The 18259-nt window shown below is 36.0% G+C and overlaps 2 protein-coding genes across 2 annotated transcripts; one reads left to right on the top strand and one right to left on the bottom strand.

Annotated features, from left to right (window-relative positions):
• Positions 1 to 3357: 3357 nt before the first annotated feature.
• Positions 3358 to 4875, top strand: LOC110709349. The gene is made up of 2 exons (XM_021887561.1): positions 3358 to 4321; positions 4727 to 4875. The coding sequence occupies exons 1-2, from the start codon at positions 3358 to 3360 to the stop codon at positions 4873 to 4875; spliced, it is 1113 nt and encodes a 370-aa protein (XP_021743253.1).
• A 9922-nt stretch (positions 4876 to 14797) lies between these two features.
• LOC110709348 lies at positions 14798 to 15487 on the bottom strand. The gene has a single exon (XM_021887560.1). It carries the CDS (start codon positions 15485 to 15487, stop codon positions 14798 to 14800), a length of 690 nt encoding a protein of 229 aa, XP_021743252.1.
• Between the last annotated feature and the right edge of the window lie 2772 nt (positions 15488 to 18259).

Here is an 18259-nt window from a genome sequence, read left to right as displayed (position 1 = left end):
CCGTAGGGGCATGTGAAAGTCGTCTTCTTTTAATCCTTGGGGTCAATCGGGATTTGGAAAAATCCCGAGTAACCATCAAGGAAACAATAGAAGGAATGCTTTGTAATCCTTTCCAACATTAGATCAATGAACGGTAGTTAAAAATGATCTTTGCACGTACTTGTCTTAAGTTGGCGACAGTGAATACACATGCGCCAACCAGTAACAAGCCTAGTAGGCACTAGTTAATCATGATCATTTTTCACTACCGTCATGCCCCCTTTTTTAGGCACAACTTGTACGGGAGATACCCAATCACTATGAGCAATTAGGTAGATAATTCTCGCATCAAGTAGCTTAGCCAATTCCTTCCGCACAGCCTCTTTCATGGAAGGGTTAAGCTTTCTTTGCCTTTGTCTAACGAGTTTGGCATCTCCCTCTAGATCAATTTTGTGCATGCATAAAGGTGGACTTATACCTTTTATATCATCAATGGTATAACTCAAAGCTTTCTCAATACAAGAAAATGGCCCGTTTCCGACCGAATTATGCCGACCGATCATTTTTTCCGTCGCAAAACATAAAATCAACGACAAAACTACGTTTTTTGTTAAAAACCATCCGAAAATCGTCCTTGCGACGGAATTTCCCTAGCAAATTTTCCGACGGAATTAATTTCGGTCGAAAAATTTAATTTCTGACGGAATATTCCGTCGGAAATTAAAGTTTCCGATCGAAATTAATTCCGTCGGAAAATTTCGAAAACAAATCACGTGTTCACAATTTTGAAATCAGTTTTACAAAAGGGAAAAAAGGGGGAAGAGAGAGAAAGAAAGAAAGGGAGAAAGGGAGGGAAGCAGCTTTCACTCAGATCTTCCGCCGTCGAACTGTCGCCCTAGGCCGCAGCCGATCTTTTGCCACCGGAGGTCACAGTCGTCCAGCCCTTCCGTTGTTCGGCCGCCGGTAAGTGTAGTTTTGGTTTTGTTTTTTTATTATTATTTTAATTAAAAAAACGCCTCCACTCACCACCGGACCCTTTGAACAGCCACCACCGCTGCCGGTCAGAGGTCTTGCGTCGCCTAGCCTTCACGAAGTTCTTCGCCGCCGATAAGTGTTGTTTTGGGTTTTTTTTATTATACTTTAAAAATGCCACTTTGGTTTGAACAGCCACCGACGCCGCCGGTCTCAGGTCACTCCAGTCGGCGCCTTTACAATTAGCCACCACCGTCGGTTTTTTTTTTTTATTTCTGGTTATTTTTTTAAAAAAATAACCCTAACCACCACCACCCTTTTTGTACAAGTTCCTCCAATCTTGTCCTTGCTCCGACTAGAACCACCACCATATCCACCTCCCGCCGTTTTGCAGCCGGTAATTGTACCTTTATTATATATTTTTTTATTTTTTTGGAATAAAAATTGACATTTTAATATTTACTACTAGTAGGATTTGAACATTTACTTGCTTTGAATCACAATAAAAAGTGTAGATCTAGAGGTTAGTGACATTATAATTTTTCAAATTCTTAGTTTTAGTTTATTCAAGTTTTTATTTTAAGTTACTTTAGTTTGGTTTATTTTATTATAATAATGGTTGATATGTTAGTTTAATTTGGTTTATTATAATAATGTAAGACATGACATGTGAATTTGCTTTGTTTTAGTATATTAATGTATGATATGATATGTTAGTTTAGGTTGATATTTTATTATAAAAATGTACGGCATTATATGTTAGTTTATATTGGTTTAGTTAAGTATAATGATGTATGTTTGCTTAGTTTAATTTATTAAAATTTAATAATGTATGTTAGTTTTTTTTAATTTAATATAGTGTTCATTAGTTTTGTTTAGTTAATGTAATGATTAATAATTGTTTGTATCAATTTAATTATGAATATTAATTGTTTATATATGATTATTTTTATTAATTTAATGATGATTATGATATATTTGGTTTACTTATAATAATTATTATAATTTAATTAATTGTGTTCTTTACTTTATAATGGTTGTGTTATTTGCTTGGCATATTTTAAAGGAAAAATTTCTCCCATTAATATGAACTTTGCCTCATTAGCCGAAATTAATCCCAACTTTCGTTTATTATCTATCACTCCCAACTTTAGGGGTATTAATATCTATTTCACCCAACAGGTCAGGCAATCTGATGTAGCAGGTTACCTTGACACGTGTCAACACGTGATAGGTCCAAAAAAATTAAAAAATTTAAAAAGAAAAAATATTAAAAAAAAAACTACCAAACTAAGCCCCCTACCCTTTCCCGGAAAACACCACACCCCCACCCCCACCCCGCCGGAATTTTGGCCCCCTCCCCAAAAACCCCTCCCCCGCCATCGTAAACTGCCGCCCAGCCACCCCACCCCTTCCCCCACCCCCGAAAACCCCTCCCCCACCCCCAAAAACCTCTCCCTTGCATCGAACACCACCCCAAAAACCCCAGATCCGCCGCTCACCCCTGTCCTTCCCCCACTCACGAAAACCCCTCCCCCGTTGCCGGAAAACGGCGCCCATCCCTCCCTCACCCTCGAAATCCATCCCTTTCCCTTCCCTTACCCTTAATTTCACCCCCTTCCCCGTCAATTAGCCACGAAAACAACTATGCTAGGGTTGTTTCTAGGGTTTGGGATAGGTGGTGGAGGAAGGCCGGTGGTTTTTATTGGAAGTCGGGGGTTTCTGACCGTTTCCCGGCGAAATTGAGGGTCGGGGTTAGGGTTTCGGCGATTGAGGGTGGTGGTGGTGGTGGAGGTGGTTGTGCATGGGTTTTTTTTTAATTTGTTTTGTTTTGGTTTTTTTAAGCCTATCATGATGCAACACGTGTGCAATTAATCACAAGTCAGCAATGTTTACCTGATTAAACGGTTGCAAGTCATTTGGGATTTTTAGCTTTATATATTTTTGAATGAATCATTTGCATAATCATTTTCCTAGATACCCGTTCAAGGCATACTCATTAGGAGTATGTCTTGAATAGTCCCTGGTTGGGACTGTCCTTAGACGTTTATTCTCACTTAGGTGGTGAATGTATTCCTTGTTATTGATTCTAGGGATTATCCTGGCTTGTCATTTCTCTACAATGTTCTCTGGGTACATATGACGGGTTATCTAATAGCCTAGATCGTATACTTGGAGAACTTAAGGGAAATGCTGCCGGATTTTCCATTGAATTGAAAACTTGGCATACATTCGCTAGTGAGATTAAATGCCCAAAGATGGGTTAGGTTTGAGTGATAAGGACCTTTGGACATCATTTACAATCTTATTTTCATATTTATAACATTTTTATGGATAATGAATATTCAATACGCATTGTGACTAATGTGAGTATACATATTCGTGAGTTGTGTAGAAGTTGTAATCATGAAACGAACGAAACGTAGCTGGATGTATGAAAGGAAGGTTGAACATTCTATTAATCCTGAATTTGTGAAAGGGGTAGCTGAATTCCTTAAATACGTGGAAGATCATCCCGAGAGCAGCAACCCGAATGAAGTTAGGTTTCCATGTTTCAAATGTAAGAAAAAACGGCTATGGGATGCGAAAACGGTTAAAATTCATTTATACCGCAAGGGTTTTGTACCTAATTACTATCAGTGGATGTGCCATGGGGAAGGGTTTTCGAGATTTCCTGAAGGGTCGTTAAATGAATACCGTGAAATGGTTTTCGATGCTTTTGGTCATAAAGAAGAACAAGGGCATTCTGAAGAGGCAGAGGAGGAGCCTAATGCACAAGCTAAGCATTTCTTAGATTTGTTAAAAGCTTCCGAACAACCATTATACGAAGGGAGTTCATTGTCTATGTTAGAGATGGCTGCCCGAATTACTAGTCTTAAGTGCGAGTATAATTTTCCCCATAGATGTGTTGATGGGTTTGCTTCTTTGGTTAATGAGGCTATTCCTAAAAACAACCATATGGTCAACACATTCTATGAGGTGAAGAAGATTGTAAAGGGGTTGGAATTGCCTCATGAAAAGATTCATGCATGCCCAAAAGGATGTATGCTATTTTGGAAGGATGATGTTCAGCTATCTATATGTCGGGTGTGTGGTAGCGACCGATATAAGAAGACTTCTAAAGGTAGCTTAGTGCATTTGAATGTATTAATTTATTTTCCGATCACACCGAGATTGCAAAGGCTCTATGAAACCAAGAAAATTTCGGAGGAAATGACATGGCATTTGAAAAATCCTCGAGTTCAAGGCACAATGGCGCACCCTAGTGGTAGTGAAGCTTGGAAACACTTCGACAATTGCTTTCCAGAATTTTCCAATGAGCCTTGTAATGTTCAACTTGGCTTGTGTACAGATGGTTTTGCTCCTCATGGTAAGTTGGGGGACAATATTCTTGTTGGCCTGTCATATTTACCCCTTATAACTTGCCTCCCTCAATGTGTATGAAAAGACAATTCATGTTCCTTTCATTGCTCGTTCCAGATCCTAAGAACCCTAAGGGAAATTTGAATGTGTATATGCAACCGTTGGTAGAAGAGTTGAAACAATTATGGATGTGTATATGCAACCGTTAGTAGAAGAGTTGAAACAATTATGGGAAGTTGGCGCAAATACTTATGACATTTCAAGGAAACAAAATTTCAATCTTCAAGCAGCCATCCTTTGGATCGTTAGTGACTTCCCAGCTTACGGTATATTGTCTGGTTGGACCACAGCAGGTAAGAAGGGCTTTTCCTTATTGTGTGGATAAAAGCAAAGCATTTTGGCTTGAACACAGTGGCAAAGTTTCTTGGTTTGATTGTCATCGCCAATTCTTTCCAACAGATCACCCTTTTTGAAAAAGCAAAACTGCATTTTGTAAAAACAAAGTCGAAAAAGGTTCACCGCCACACATCATATCAGGTGAGGAATTGTGGGAATAAGTGAGACACCTTTTAAAGGAAACTGATGGGCCGGAGGCATTGAAACACCTCAAAAAAGCAAAAAAAGGGTGGTTCAAGAAAACCTCATTGAGGGAACTTCCTAATTAGAAGCATTTGCTCATCCGTCACAACTTGGATGTCATGCACATTGAAAAGAACTTCTTTGATCAGTTAATCCTTACCATAATGGATATGAACAAGCATACATGTGACACGCCATCGGCTCCAAATGGCATCGCCAAATATTATAAACGACCACAACTTCATATGCAGGAGGATGATAGAGAAAAAGAGTTCATGCCAAAAACCCCATTCGCTCTTGACAAGGCTCAAAGAAAAGTGTTGTGTGAATGGGTTAAACAGTTGCATTTTCCAGATGGATATGCCTCCAATTTGAGCAAATATGTAGATTTACAAGCTTGTAAGCTTCATGGATTGAAAAGCCACGACTGTCAAGTGTTCATGGAGAGGTTGTTGCCCACTACTTTGAGGGAATTGCTCCCTACCCATATTTGGAATGCAGTTATAGAGATTCAGTCAATTCTTACGTGATTTGTGTTGTTACACAATCACAGTTAGTGACATGGAGCGATTAGAAAAAAACATAGCTGAAATCCTTTGCAAGCTTGAGAAGGTTTTCCCTCCTGCTTGCTTCAACTCTATGGAGCATTTACCTATTCATTTGCCATATGAGGGGAAGTTATGTGGTCCTGTTCAATATAGATGGATGTATCCCTTCAAAGGTAAATCAAAGTCCCATTAACTTCTTCTTTCATACAAACCATTCATAATCATGACCTATTTACGCAATTATTTATGCTAATTTAAATGCAGGTTCCTTAATCACTTGAAACGTAAAATTGGGAACAAGGCTCGAGTTGAATGTTTAATATGAAATGCTTATCTCATCGAAGAGATAGCAAAATTTTGCTCAAATTACTTTCAGGCGTCAGTTGACACAAAAACTCGGGATCTTGGTCGAAATGTGAATGTAGACATGGAATCCACATTGGACAACGCTGACTTACCAGAGTTGTTCTCGGTGGATAGCGGTTGTGTCTCAACTGAGGGTAAAACTCGGTATTTAGATGAAAAGGAACTTGAGTGTGCTCGTTTGTTCGTTTTACGAAACTGCGACATTCTTGGTGAATACAAAAGGTATACGTTTTAAGGATTGAATTTTATTCATAGTTTTGAAGAATTAATTTGGTATAATTACTAATTGATCTCGTGTCATTGACCTAATAGGAAGTTTGAGGACAACGTTCTTAGTACCCGCCCTTTTTTGCATAGAAAAGAAGTCATGCAGAAATGTGACGTCGAATTCTCTGATTGGTTTCACCATAAAGTGATAGAAATGTTCTAGTTGTTCTTTAAATATGACTTTTATTTATTCTAATTCACTTTAATTAATTCTTCTATTGTGACGTAAATAGGTGGTTGAAGAGAAACCAAATTAAGATGACCTCCAAGCATTGTGCATGCGTCCTTTCAAGCGTGTTCGAACTTGGAGGCAGATTTTTGTTGGTGGATTTAATTTCCATACACAGTCCTATGGCAAACACAAGTCCACGATGAATTATTGTGTGTGTGTGTGTGTCTAGTAAGGACGGCGGAGAGTACTTTGGCATTCTAGACGATATAATTTAACTTGTCTACACTGGTCCAAAAAAAGAGTATAAGACTATTTTTTTTAGGTGTAGTTGGATGGATTGTGGTAGGGGTATGAACATACATGAACAATACAAGCTTGTCGAAGTGAATCTTATCAAGTGACCCAAGTTTACTACACATCCTACCCTAGCCTAAAATGGGATCAAGTTCAATGGTGGTCTGTGTTTAAAACACAAGCAAGGTCAGTGGTTGATGCTCTAGTAGACCTTGAGTTTTTGGAGGCACCGTCCTCAGAATTACACGCAACGCTTTATCCACCGAATGACATTCCTGGCTACTACCTAGTTGAGGATTACGACAAAGATGATGATGGCGACTTAGTAATCTCAAGCGAATCATATGATGAATCCAGCGTCGACTCTAGTGACAGTGATGAGGATAATGCCATCGATGTGTTTTTGGATGATAGTAGTGATAGTAGCGATGAAAGCCAAGACTAGGAGAATGTGCTTGTTATTGTAAAAAAACAAAGCATATGCATTTTCTTGTACTTTGAATGTAATTGTCGGTTTAATTTGATTGTTATTGTAAAACCAATTACAGAGTTTGTCGTTCTATTGTTAATTCTGTTACATCTCATTGTACTTCTAAATTTTGTGATGTTAATAATATCATAGAATGTTACTAACATTTTTTCAGGTGGTAATGGCGGGAGGGAAAAAAGGAGAAACGTCAAAGAGAAAAAAAGGGAAAAGAGAAAAGACAAGTTTTGATATATGATGATGACGTGGAAATGGAGGACGCGAAAGATTTGGGTGACGTCGAGAATCCTCAAACACAGATACAGATTTAGCATCATGAGCACAACAGATTCAGGCGCAACAGCTTCAGGGGCAACAAGACTCACAGTCTTCTCAGAGGGTGGTAATAGACCCAGCCACGTGCTGGTATGTATTTAGTTGTTATTTCAATCCCTTTGTATCAATATTTTATATCAATGACCTATGGATTATTCTAACATGAAGTACTTATTTACTTTTTGATCTTGATGTACGTTAATATAGGTTTGATGATAAACCCGTGGTAAAGGTCGTCTCCGGTACCCTAACAGGCTACTATCAAAAGCCTTGGAGGAATTACGGAGAGGTTGATGCCAAAACAAAGGAGCATTGGTGGAACTTGTTTTACGTATGACATTTTATACTTATAACTATGTATTACTAAATGTATTGATGGAGTTGTGGTTGATAACTTTAAATGTTTGCCAATTGCAAAAGCAATGCACATGAGCACCTGAGTTGAACGACCATGTGAAGAGATCCTTTGAATCCATGTTCGCATATCGGCTGAAGGACATGTTTCACACAATCACACACAAGATGAAAGGTGAGAAGCCGGACTGGCTGATCGAGGATGTCCACCGGAAGATGATGCACATTGTTGCCAATGATGATACGTACAAGAAACGGTCCGAAAAAAACAAGAGGAACAGAAGAGGCGAATCGATGGACAATGTGGTTGAACCAACCCACTACCAGGGTTCAATTTCATATGTACAACATGCAAAAAGGATGGTTAGTTTCTTTTTAAGGCAAGTGAAATAGGTAACAATTGTGGTTTACATTGAAATGACAAGTTTAATTTGTTTTGGTGCATGTACATTCAAAGGCGGCAAAAAACAAATGGAAGTTACCAACTGTACATGAGCTTTTAACGAAGACACGCTTCAAGGAGGTCCACGGAAAAGGAATGGTGCCTGGAAATAACAAATCCAAAAACATTACAGTAACAACTTTAATATAATTTTGTATCTAAACTTAGCTTAAACTTAGAACTTAGAACATAGCTTCTTTTATGTCAATTAAATTCAAATTTACTTATAAATATGTAATTATGAGGTGGTTTGGGAAAGAATAACATCATAAGTTGAGAAATGAAAAAAATAGGCATGTAAGAAGTCATATTGGCTTGAAATGGCTTTATTTTGAGGATATGGAACCACAAAAGTAGATATTTGCTTCTTAAATGTGATTTCAAGACATAATCTCTTATAACTATGTAAATATGAGATGGTTTGAGAAAGAATGAGTTCAAAAGTTAAGATATAAATTAAATAGGCATGTAAGAAGCCATTGTGGCTTGAAATGGCTTCACTTTGAGGATATGGACCCATAAACATAGAAATATGATTCTTTTATGTGATTTGAAGTCATAATCTCTTATAAATATTTAAATATAAGACGGTTTGAGAAAGAATGAGTTCTAAAGTGAAGAAATAAAGAAAATAGGCATGTAAGAAGCCTTATTGGCTTGAAATGGCTTTATTTTGAGGATATAGACCCATAAACTTAGAAATAAGCATCTTTTGTGTGATTTCACGTAATAATTTCTTATAAATGTGTAAATATGAGATGGTTTAAGAAAGAATGAGTTCAAAAGTTAAGAAATAAACAAAATAGGCATGTAAGAAGCCATTTTTGCTTGAAATGGTTTTATTTTGAAGATATGGACCCATAAACTTAGAAATATGCTTCTTTTATGTGATTTCAAGTCATAATCTCTTATTAATATGTAAATATGAGATGGTGTGAGAAAGAATGAGTTCAAAAGTGAAGAAATAAAGAAAATAGGCAAGTAAGAAGCCTTTTTGGCTTGAAATGGCTTTATTTTAAGGGTATAAACCCATAAACTTATAAATATGCTTATTTTATGTTATTTAAAGTCATAATATCTTATAACTATGTAAATATGAGATTTTTTGAGAAAGAATGACTTAAAAAATTAAGAAATAAAGAAAATAGGCATTTACGAAGTCATTTTGGCTTGAAATGACTTCATTTTGAGGATATGAACCCATAAACGTAGAAAATTGCTTCTTTTATGTGATTTCAAGTCATAATATCTTATAAATATGTAAATATGATATTTTTTGAGAATGAAGGAGTTCAAAAGTGAAGAAATAAAGAAAATAGGCCTGTAAGAAGCCATTTTGGCTTGAAATGGCTTTATTTTGAGGATATGGACACATAAACTTAGAAAATTGCTTCTTTTATGTGATTTCAAGTCTTAATATCTTATAAGTATGTAAATATAATGTTATTTGAGAAATAATGAGTTCAAAAGGGATGAAATAAAGAAAATAGGCATGTATGAATCCATTTTGGCTTGAAATGGCTTCATTTTGAGGATATGGACCCATAAACATAGAAATATGCTTCTTTTATGTGATTTCAAGTCATTATCTATTATAAATATGTAAATATGATACTGTTTGAGAATAAAGGAGTTCAAAAGTGAAGAAATAAAGAAAATAGGCATGTAAGAAGCCTTTTTGGCTTGAAATGGCTTTATTTTGAGGATATAGACCAATAAATTTAGAAATATTCTTCTTTTATGTTATTTCAAGTCACAATCTCTTATAACTATGTAAATATGAGATGGGTTGAGAAATAATGAGTTTAAAAGTTCAGAAAAATAGAAAATAGGCATGTAAGAAGCCATTTTGGCTTGAAATGGCTTCACTTTGAGGATATGGACCCATAAACATAGAAATATGATTCTTTTATGTGATTTCAAGTCATTATCTCTTATAAATATGTAAATATAAGATGCTTTGAGAAGGAACGAGTTCAAAAGTTAAGAAATAAAGAAAATAGGCATGTAAGAAGCCTTATTGGCTTGAAATGGCTTTATTTTGAGGATATAGACACATAAAATTATAAATAAGATTCTTTTATGTGATTTCAAGTAATAATTTCTTATAAATATGTAAATATGAGATGGTTTAAGAAAGAATGAATTCAAAAGTTAAGAAATAAACAAAATAGGCACGTAAGAAACCATTTTTGTTTGAAATGGTTTCATTTTGAAGATATGGACCCATAAACTTAGAAATATGCTTCTTTTATGTGATTTCAAGTCATAATTTCTTATAAATATGTAAATATGAGATGGTGTGAGAAAGAATGAGTTCAAAAGTGAAGAAATAAAGAAAATAGGCATGTAAGAAGCCATTTTGGCTTGAAATGGCTTCACTTTGAGAATATGGACCCATAAACATAGAAATATGATTCTTTTATGTGATTTCAAGTCATAATATCTTATAAATATGTAAATATAAGATGGTTTGAGAAAGAGTGAGTTTATAAGTGAAGAAATAAAGAAAAGAGGCATGTAAGAAGCCTTTTTGGCTTGAAATGGCTTTATTTTGAGGATATAGACCCATAAACTTATAAATAAGATTCTTTTATGTGATTTTAAGTAATAATTACTTAATAATATGTAAATATAAGATGTTTTAAGAATGAATGAGTTCAAAAGTTAAGAAATAAACAAAATAGGCACGTAAGAAGCCATTTTTGCTTGAAATGGTTTCATTTTGAAGATATGGACCCATAAACATAGAAATATGCTTCTTTTATGTGATTTCAAATCATAATTTCTTATCAATATGTAAATATAAGATGGTGTGAGAAAGAATGAGTTCAAAAGTGAAGAAATAAAGAAAATAGGCATGTAGGAAGCCTTTTTGGCTTGAAATGACTTTATTTTGAGGGTATATACCCATAAACTTATAAATATGCTTCTTTTATGTTATTTCAAGTCATAATATCTTATAAATATGTAAATATGAGATGGTTTAAGAAAGAAAAAGTTTAAAAATTAAGAAATAAAAAAATAGGCATGTAAGAAGCCATTTTGGCTTGAAATGACTTCATTTTGAGGATATGGACCCATAAACATAGAAAATTGCATCTTTTATGTGATTTCAAGTCATAATTTCTTATAAATATGTAAATATGAGATGGTGTGAGAAAGAATGAGTTCAAAAGTGAAGAAATAAAGAAAATAGGCATGTAAGAAGCCATTTTGGCTTGAAATGGCTTCACTTTGAGGATATTGACCCATAAACATAGAAATATGATTCTTTTATGTGACTTCAAGTCATAATCTCTTATAAATATGTAAATATAAGATGGTTTGAGAAAGAGTGAGTTCAAAAGTGAAGAAATAAAGAAAATAGGCATGTAAGAAGCCTTTTTGGCTTCAAATGGCTTTATTTTGAGGATATAAACCCATAAACTTATAAATAAGATTCTTTTATGTGATTTAAAGTAATAATTACTTATAAATATGTAAATATAAGATGTTTTAAGAATGAATGAGTTCAAAAGTTAAGAAATAAACAAAATAGGCACGTAAGAAGCCATTTTTGCTTGAAATGGTTTCATTTTGAAGATATGGACCCATAAACATAGAAATATGCTTCTTTTATGTGATTTCAAATCATAATTTCTTATCAATATGTAAATATAAGATGGTGTTAGAAAGAAGGAGTTCAAAAGTGAAGAAATAAAGAAAATAGGCATGTAGGAAGCCTTTTTGGCTTGAAATGGCTTTATTTTGAGGGTATATACCCATAAACTTATAAATATGCTTCTTTTATGTTATTTCAAGTCATAATATCTTATAAATATGTAAATATGAGATGGTTTAAGAAAGAAAAAGTTTAAAAATTAAGAAATAAAAAAATAGGCATGTAAGAAGCCATTTTGGCTTGAAATGACTTCATTTTGAGGATATGGACCCATAAACATAGAAAATTGCTTCTTTTATGTAATTTCAAGTCATAATCTCTTTAAAATATGTAAATACGATGTGGTATAAGAAATAATGAGTTCAAAGTTTAGAAATAAACAAAATAGGCATGTAAGAAGCCATTTTGGCTTGAAATGGTTTCATTTTAAGGATATGGACCCATAAACTTAGAAAATTTCTTATTTTATATGATTTCAAGTCATAATCTCTTATAAATTTGTAAATATGAGATGGTTTGAGAAAGAATGTGTTCAAAAGTTAAGAAATAAAGAAAATAGGCATGTAAGAAGCCATTTTGTCTTGAAATGGCTACATTTTGAGGATATGGACCCATAAACTTAAAAATATGCTTCTTTTATGTGATTTGAAGTCATAATCTCTTATAACTATGTAAATATGAGATTTTTTGAGAAATAATGAGTTCAAAAGGGAAGAAATAAAGAAAATAGGTATGTATGAAGCCATTTCGGCTTGAAATGGCTTCATTTTGAGGATATGGACCCATAAACTTAGAAATATGCTTCTTTTATGTGATTTCAAGTCATAATATCTTATAAATATGTAAATATGATATTTTTTGAGAATGAAGGAGTTCAAAAGTTAAGAATTACACAAAATATGCATGTAAGAAGCGTTTTTGGCTTGAAATGGTTTCATTGAGAGGATATGGACCCATAAATTAAGAAATTTGGTTCTTTTATGTGATTTCAAGTCATAATCTCTTATAACTATGTAAGTATGAGATGTTTTGAGAAAGAATGAGTTCAAAAGTAAAGAAATAAAGAAAATAAGCATGTAAGAAGCCATTTTGGCTTGAAATGGCTTCATTTTGAGGATATGGACCCATAAACTTAGAATTATGCTTCTTTTATGTTATTTCAAGTCATAATACCTTATAACTATTTAAATTTGAGATGGTTTGTGAAAGAATGAGGTAAAAAGTGAAGAAATAAAGAAAATAGGCATGTAAGAAGCCATTTTGGCTTGAAATGGCCTTATTTTGAGGATATGGACCCATAAACTTAGAAATTTGCTTCTTTTATGTGATCTCAAGTCGCATTCACTTATGTGTTTATTTTCTTTACTTGTAACTTATGTTGGTCGTAATTATTAAAATCATATATAATTGTATAATGTATTTCTTGTAGGAGACCTACCAGAAGAAAGTTGAAGAAGCCACCACTCAAGGGATTAAAAAGAGTCCTAATGAGTTGTATTGGGAGACTGTGGGTGGTCGCAACAAGAAGGGTCAGGTGAGGGGACTTGGCCAAAGTGCAGAGCTGTACTATTGCGACCGGATGGGTTGAGTTTCTAGGTCTTCACAACAGTACACACCGTCCGTTGTTTCTCAGATGCAGGATCAGATGGAGCAGAGGGTTGAGGCTCTTCGTAGTGAGATCCGCATTGAACTCCGGAGTGAAATACAAAGTGAACTTCGGAGTGAAATGGAAGTTGAGATGAAAGCCCGAATTCAAGCTGAAGTGGCCAAAATGGAGAGGAGAACTTTGGAGAGGTGGAATGACTTCATGAGACGATTCGGCAACAATGACACATATTCCACCTTTCAGTCTCAGCGTCGAGACCCTAGGGATGACCTGGGTAGTGGAGGATAGAATACCCCTGTAGTTTTTTTAGCCTAGCTTAGGTTTATGTAGTATGGACATGTACTTAATTTGAATTTATGTAGCATTTGATTATGTTCCCGCTTTTGTAGAACTTACTATATATTATGTAGCTTTTGGATATGTTCTACTTAAGCATATAGCTTTTGTGAAAATATATTTTTTAATATTTTTGTAATTCGATTATGATTTTAATTATCACAGGTATTAGGTGCAGGAACATACACTATTAATGATATTTTTTATTATTGAAATTTTTTGGAATGTGTTCGAATTGAAAAAACAATTTTACGACGGAAAAATAAGTGATATTAATAGTCGGAAAAATAGAATTTGCGACGGAAAAAAGGAAAAAATTGGTCGGAATGTTACAATTCGCGACGAAAAAAAAGGCAGATAATCCGTCGGCATCTGCTGTATTTTGCGACGGAATTTGGATCCGTCGCTAGTTAGCGACCGAATTTTCCGTCGTAAGCTAGCGACGGATTAATTTTCGTCGCAAGTTTCATATTCAGCGAGGGATGGTTTTCGGTCGTAAAGCTTGATTTGCGACGGAATTTTTCGTCGTTGTGGTCATTCCAACGACGGATTTTTCCCTCAAAAATTTGCGACGAAATATTCACAAAAGTAAAAAAAAATGTCCGACGGATTATTTTAGGTCGGAAAATCCATTAGAATACCCCTTTCCGACGGAATTTTCCTCGAAAAAACATGTTTTTCCTACCAACTGTTTTCCGACGGAAATCAACGACGGAATTCCGTCGTAAACTTGTTTTGCGACGGATTTCCAAACTTCAGCGACGGATCTTTTCGGTCGGAAACAAGCCATTTTCTTGTTGTGTCTTCTGTTTTCTCAAAGCATTGATCAAGAGGGAGGTTTACTCCTCCGTTAGGTTAGAATTGACAATCACGGTGAAAGACTCATCGGAACCAAGAAATGCATACCTCAAGTCAAAAGGTAGAGATTTCAAGTCTACCTTTGGTGCTCCCTTACCATTGGGGCTCTCTTATCTTTCTTCAACTTGAAAGAGGTCATGAATGTAAGGAGCCTCTTCTTCCATGCTCGCTTCCTTGCAAACCCTCTTGCTTTCTTCAAGCAAATCCCTCATAGAATTGTATGTCTTCTTTGTGAGTACCTATCTTGGATTCATTCAACAACACACTTTCAAGAGGATCATTAGGAGCATGCAAGTGGGAGCGAGAAAATTCATTAAGCACGGTATCAAGAACATCTACTTTAAAGCATTCACCACTTGAGGAGGGTTGTTGCATGACACTATTCAAATCAAATTCAATGGAATCATTGTGAATTTTCAAGGATATCTTACCCTCCTTCACATTGATAATAGCTCTAGAAGTAGCTAGAAATGGTCTATCCAAAATTATAGGAATCCTCTCGTCCTCATCCATCTCTAGCACATAGAAAACCACGGGGAATGTGAACTTTCCTACCCTAAGGGGAATGTCCACAACTTTTCCCATGGGGAACTTAATGGAACAGTCCGCTAGTTGGAGAGTAATGTTAGTGGGGGAAAGGGTTCCTACACTAAGCTTTTGGTAGACATAATAGGGCATAAAACTCACACTTGCTCCTAAATCACACATGGCTTCATCAAACTCAATGCCATTAATAGAACAAGGGATGGAGAAGTTACCTGGATCTTTTAATTTTGTAGGAAGTTTGTTAGAAAGAATTGCACTACAATTGGCGGTCAAGCTCACCGTTTGACACTCCCTTCTCCCACTTAAAAGGTCTTTCAAAATTTTGGAATAGTGGGGCATTTGCTTTTTAGAATCAACAAAAGGAACGGAAACATGCAAATTCTTAATGACATCAAAAAACTTCCCAAATTGGGCATCAAGCTTAGCTCTCACAAATCGTTGTGGAAAGGGTAGCTTTTCATCTCTAGGTTAGCGAATTTGGGCAAGGGGGTGGCTTCTTTTTCCTTTGGCACCTCAACATCTTTTTCCTTCTCAACACTCAATGGCTCATTGGTTCTCTCACCCACATTCTCTAAATCTACCTACACTTGGGGTTCCTCCTCAACTAAAGGGTCACTCCCTACTACCTTTCCACTCCTAGTTGTCACGGTATACAAAGGTTTTGGGTTGACTCCTTGACTTGGAATGGTAGAAGAAGAAGATGAATTAGATGCAAGTTGAGCAATTTGGGTTTCAAGCATTTTCATGTGAGCATTAATTTGCTTTTTATCCTCTTCATGCATTTTCATTATAGCATCTAACTTAGCCATCACGGGATCATTTGGAGGGGCTTCAAGTTGAAGAGGTTGTTGAGGTGGAGGAAGTTGGGGTTGATGGAAACACGGAAGCCTATTAGTTTGGGCATAGTTAGAGACATATTGGCCCCTATTGCCTCCGGTGCCTTGGTTAGGAACATTGCTTTGTTGATTGTTTCCCATGTTACCTTGATCACCGAAATTTTTTTTTTATGGTCATGGTATCGGGAATTAGGTTGTTGGTTTTGATTACCATACCCCCTTTGGTTAGAGTAGCCTCTTCCATTGAAATTGGAAGGGCCTCCCCCACCATGGTATTGGTTATCATAACCACCACCACCTTGGTTCCAACCACGATTTCCACCTTGATTACAATTCCCCAATCGATTGGAGTTTGGCCTAAAGTTCCCTACATTCCCCATTCTAGGAGCAAAATTCATAGCATTGACATCTTCCAAATTATCATCATGTTCATGGAGAAGGGGTTGAACTTCACAAGCATAAACACAATGGGAGGTATCATGATCATAGGTTTCGCAATTAGAACAAAACATGCATCCTTGGGGCATTGTATTGTAAGAAGAGGGGGAAGAAGTGGTCATACCATTGCCTCCCTTGGATGAAGGGGAGGTATTGCCATGAGTATTGGACCTTTCTTTCATCAATTCGTCCATTTGCTTGGTCATTTTGGAGATTTGGGTAGAGAGGTTGTTGATTTCGTTGGCTTGCTCCAATGTATAAACACCCCTACTAGAAGTAGTATCCCTTTCTCCTTCATACTAATCATCATAGTGCTTTGCGGCCTCCTCTATAATACATTCCACTTCATCCTCTCCTTTGTTCATGATTGAACCGCTGGCCGCGACGCCTAGGCTTGTTCTTCCTTGAGGTGTGAGACCTCCATAGAAATTGTGAATGAGTTGATACTTTGGTATCCCATGGTGTGGAAATTGACGTTGAAGTTCTTTGTATCGTTCCTATGCTGCACTTAAAGACTCACCAGTCTTTTGGAGAAAGCCTTGGATCGAATACTGAGTCTCGGCGGACTTCCTAAGGTTATAGAACCTCCTCAAGAAAGCCATAGTCACTTGGTCCCATGTTGTGAGAGAATTAGGGGGCACCTACTTCTCTAGCCATTCTAGTCCTCTCCCAATTAGAGAAAATTGGAAACATCTTGAGGCAAATATATTCTTGAGTCACTCCATTGACCTTTACTGTGTCACAATATCTCTCGAACTTTTTTAAGTGCTCATGAGGACTCTCAAATTTCCCACCCAAAAATTGTTTCCTTTCTATCAAAGCAATCAAATTGGGCTTGATTTCGAAATTGTTGGCTTGAATAGTAGGAGTTAAGATCCCACTTTGTGCTCTAAAGGCTTCGAGAGCCCTAAGAAGACTCAAAGGTGTATTCTCTCTCATTTTAGGACCTTCTTCACTCACGAACTTAAAGGTTGAGAAAGGGTTGATTTCCGGACTTGATGATGAGTTAGGGCTATCTAATTCTTCACTTGAGGGTGAAGAGGGTGGAGTATCTTCTAATTCTCTTACTCCTTTCGTTGGGGTGTGAGAATTTCTACTCCTTGCTCTTGCTTCTCTTCGAAGTAGGGTTAAAGACCTCTCTAGCTCTAGATCGATGGGAACCAAAGACCTTTAGCGGGTTCGACCTCTGTTCATATAACAAAGCTAAGAAGAACGTAAGCACTGACAAGTAACAAAAGTAGCAAACAGTAACAAAAAAAAGGTGAGATAGTCTCAAATAAGCAATGAAATAGCAATGGAAGCCATCTCCCTAGCAACGGCGCCAATTTGATGAAGGAATAATCGTGTTGTTAGACGACTACACCTAAATAAAATACAATTTATAACACTCAACTTAACTTATATAATACAAGTATATGGCAAGAAGAGGGATCGAACCACAGGAAGAAGCACATAAACAAGTATATGGCACTAGACTTTAAGATATCTCGAGACAAAGAACAGGAATGACTAAGGGTTTAAACTAAGAGTAAAATGAGTTAAAATCAATATAAGTAAACATCAAGGGAAATTGGTAGATTTAGATGCCGCTTGAACATGCAATAACATAAAAGCAAATCAATGGTGAACTAAACATGCATGAATATCGAAACAAGGTCCAATGTAACCACCTTTCGAGGTTAATCGGCTTCTCCTAACATAGCCTTTATGTTTCCACACTAGAACCATATATTGGGAGGTGTAATCAAAGAACAATCGATAGTAATGAACCTTAACTAAGTCGACTTCCGTTCCTTGTTAGTAAAGATTCACCTTTAAGCAACCAACAATGTGCAAT

This window comes from Chenopodium quinoa, unplaced genomic scaffold (genome assembly GCF_001683475.1).
Source record: "Chenopodium quinoa cultivar QQ74 unplaced genomic scaffold, ASM168347v1, whole genome shotgun sequence".
Classification (NCBI taxonomy): Eukaryota; Viridiplantae; Streptophyta; class Magnoliopsida; order Caryophyllales; family Amaranthaceae; genus Chenopodium; species Chenopodium quinoa.
This window is presented reverse-complemented; position numbering and strand designations above follow the sequence as displayed.